This window comes from Triticum dicoccoides, chromosome 5B (assembly GCF_002162155.2).
Source record: "Triticum dicoccoides isolate Atlit2015 ecotype Zavitan chromosome 5B, WEW_v2.0, whole genome shotgun sequence".
NCBI lineage: Eukaryota > Viridiplantae > Streptophyta > Magnoliopsida > Poales > Poaceae > Triticum > Triticum dicoccoides.
Window position 1 is genome coordinate 627399627 of NC_041389.1, and position 3227 is coordinate 627402853.

Sequence of the window (3227 nt, forward strand, 5' to 3'; positions counted from 1 at the left end):
GTATACATTGTGAGAATTAACTATGATGTGATGTCATGTTGATGATGTGGCAAACACACATTACTTACCATGTGGATGGGTTGCATGTATATGAAAAATAAACAGTGTGGTGGAGCATGCAAGTGAAATATAGGAAAAAGAAAACAATTAATGAGGTAGCATCTATGTTGAGATGGCATGTATGCATATTAAGAGAAATATAAGTAGTGGGTGGGTTGCCATCGTTAACAATAGTGGTAGGAAGAAATGACCACTTACCAAGTTGCTCCCGTCCCAGAGGTTATTGGCCGTTGTGTCGGCGGCAACATCACCAAAGGAACAGGCCTTCAAGTACGTGTCGGTGCAACAGCTTGGCATGCCGATCAAGAAGACGGAACCAAATGTGTGACAAAGGCGCCACCATGAAGCTAAAGAAGAGGAGGAAGTACCGCACAACGAAGGCAGAAGGCAACACATCACGGCACATGCATTACTTGCCATGTAGATGGGTTGCACTTCCATCGAAAAAGAAATCCTATACGACCTAGGTCGTACTCCCTCGTCGTGAGATCACCTCCCGCGACCGGCACGTGGCAATTCGAATCTCAAAGCAACCTATTCTCGATTCCCCTTTCTTTCTCCAGCACCTCCGCGATTCTCGTGGCACCGGCGCTTCATGATCCCTTCAATTCTCTCTCCTTCTCGTCTCTGAAGACGGCAAGAGAGCCTCCTGGCTACTCCGGCATCAGCTCCTCCTGAATCTTGCAGGTTGAGGCGACCAATCCCCATGGTGCCGGTGGATGGCCTGAACAAAGGCGAGGAGCAGCAGCGATGACGATATATCCATTGTGCAACCGCGGCCTGTGCCCTCTCGCTTATTTACGGCAGCGGCGAGTTTAGGGAGCCGCAGCCTGCGCCCTCTTACTAATTTACCTCCAGCCAGAGCTCAGGCAATGGCTCGTCTTATCTAGGACCAGCACCGATGGGGCATAGCAGGTTCAAGCAGTGGCGCCCTTTGTGGAGGCTAGTTGCAAAAAATTCTGAAGCGACATTGTCGCGAGGAGCACGAAGACTGCTGGAGAAGAAAGGGGAATCAGAAAATATCGGTCTAGCTACTTTGAGATTCGAATTGCCAGCTCTCAGCCCCAGGAGGTGGTCTGAGGACGGGAGATGTACGACCCAGGTCGTATAAGATTTTTTTTTCGCGGGAGGGTGAGCGTTGAGGAGAAACCAACCGCACAAGAAAACCCACCGCCACGTGTGCCTTGTACGACCGGCTTGACAAAACATGCTTATCAAAAATGGTAAAGTGTGGCATAAAGTTGAAAAAAATTGTTGATACGGAGTAATCCCTATAAAAATAACAAAATAGAAGGTAAAAAGTGAAATTGACTCTTCTTATTGTGTCTGCAGCAAAACAACCAATAATTACATCATGGGGAATATTCTTCCTCAGGACCTCAGTACTCCCCAGTACCCAATGATAAACCAATATCAAACAAAAATAGTACCACACAACAAACATATTTCTGTGTTCAAATTGTTGGATCAACCGGAGGAGGAAGAAGACTCACACGAACACACACTGGACACAAGAACACACAAACTTTTCTGGCAACGCACTTCTGCCTTTTCTCTTGTTCTTTTTCCACACACACGCGGCTGATTACAAAGTCCTTCAATAGAGACACATACATACTACTCCCTGCTACGTACTGCTTGATCCGCTATTTTCTCTCCACTAGCCGGTAGCATGGCCACGAGTAAACACCTCTTTGACACGGCCACACGATTCAGCCGGAGTCACGCTTATCTACTAATTACTCGGTCCAAAGCCACTATTGGCTATACAGCACGTCCATGCAACGGAAATACGCGTAACTAACCTGATGGAACGCCCACGCATGCATTCATTCTCTACTGACTTTCTCTCAACTAACTAACTCACTCTATCGTCCAGCTTTGCACCGTGTACGTGATCACAACTTGACGTACACAACCTGCCACAGCTTGAACTGAATGCATGAACGAAACTAATGCGACGAAATAAACATGATGAATACCTAGACAACAAGGTAAACTCCATCACAAATAAAAAAAAACATATTTCTGAATCACCGGCAAGCAAGCGCTCCAGTCCAGTAGCCGAGACGCTCGCACGGCCGACACGGCGTACACCGCAGCGACCGCGAGCGCCAACACCATACCCGCCGGGCCATGGAGCGACGAGCCGCCGCTCCCCTGCAGATACGCCGACGGCGTCGTCTTCGATCCCAAGCCGGCCGGTGTCTCTACGGCCGGGGTGGTCGGCGTGTTGGCACTGGCACCAGGAGCACTGCCACCACCAGCTGCAAGCAAAAAAGACGTCTCGTGTCAGTAACCCAAGAAGCGATAACAACATTATTATACATGCAGTGCAGCTCTTGACTCTTGTAACTCGTAAAATGGTATACTGTCGAACACTTACCGCCGTTGCACTTGCTCGCCGGCGGGGTCTGCACGTTGCAGGCATTGGGGAGCTCGAGCGCGCGGGTCTTGTTGATGGTGATGCCACCGAGCGACGACGAGTCACCGCCGAGCGCGCTGCAAAGGCACTGCAGCTGGGACTGCACCACGGAGGCGAGCTGCGAGCAGCAAGACTTGGTCGGGGCCGTGCCGCTGCCGCTGATGTAGTTCATGCATGGGTACAGGCCGATCAGCGCAGAGGTGCACCCGGACTGCGCCGACGCCGACGCCACCAGCAGTGCCAGTGCCACCGCCGCAGCCAGGAGGACGCTGCTGCTGCTGGACATGGCGGCCACCGCTCTCGCTCTTGCCGCCATTGATGGACGTTTCTTCCCCTTTGTTTGCTAGTGAAAGCAAGAGGCTTTTTCTTAGGTTGGGGGTGCTTGGAGCTAGATGCTGCTTGCTTAAGGTGATTATACTCTGTGTATATTTGTGCTTTTGACCCTCCAGTTGTGTGACTTTATATAAACGGTTTTTGTTGGGGCGGTGGAATTAGTTGGGCATGTTGGTGAGCTACATGTCCCTACTTCCTACTCTTGGCACGAAATTATTTATTTCTCTGAGTTCCAGCAGTAGTCGTAATAGTATTCACTTCAGAATAATATTATTCATGTGGTTGCTAAAATAGTTGGTGTTAGTACTTAGTAGCTGAACAAGGTGTTGGTCAACGCTGTCTTAGATGATGCCAACAACTGTATTGAGTGTCACGGTATGGATTTTGTTAGTTGTCTCTTGTAAAAATG

At 49.6% G+C, this 3227-nt stretch overlaps 1 protein-coding gene across 1 annotated transcript; it reads right to left on the minus strand.

The window, feature by feature from the left end:
* Positions 1-1397: 1397 nt before the first annotated feature.
* Positions 1398-2801, minus strand: LOC119306401 (non-specific lipid-transfer protein 2-like). The gene is made up of 2 exons (XM_037582627.1): positions 2447-2801; positions 1398-2327 (listed from the first exon to the last, which is right to left on the minus strand). Exons 1-2 carry the CDS (start codon positions 2799-2801, stop codon positions 2065-2067), a joined length of 618 nt encoding a protein of 205 aa, XP_037438524.1. The 3' UTR covers positions 1398-2064.
* Positions 2802-3227: the final 426 nt, after the last annotated feature.

Coding starts and splice junctions, on each gene's coding strand:
- LOC119306401 (XM_037582627.1), bottom strand. CDS start 2,801: ATGGCGGCAAGAGCGAGAGCGGTGGCCGCCATGTCCAGCAGCAGCAGC. Junction 2,328..2,446: donor GGCGAGCAAGTGCAACGGCG/GTAAGTGTTCGA, acceptor TTTTGCTTGCAG/CTGGTGGTGGCAGTGCTCCT.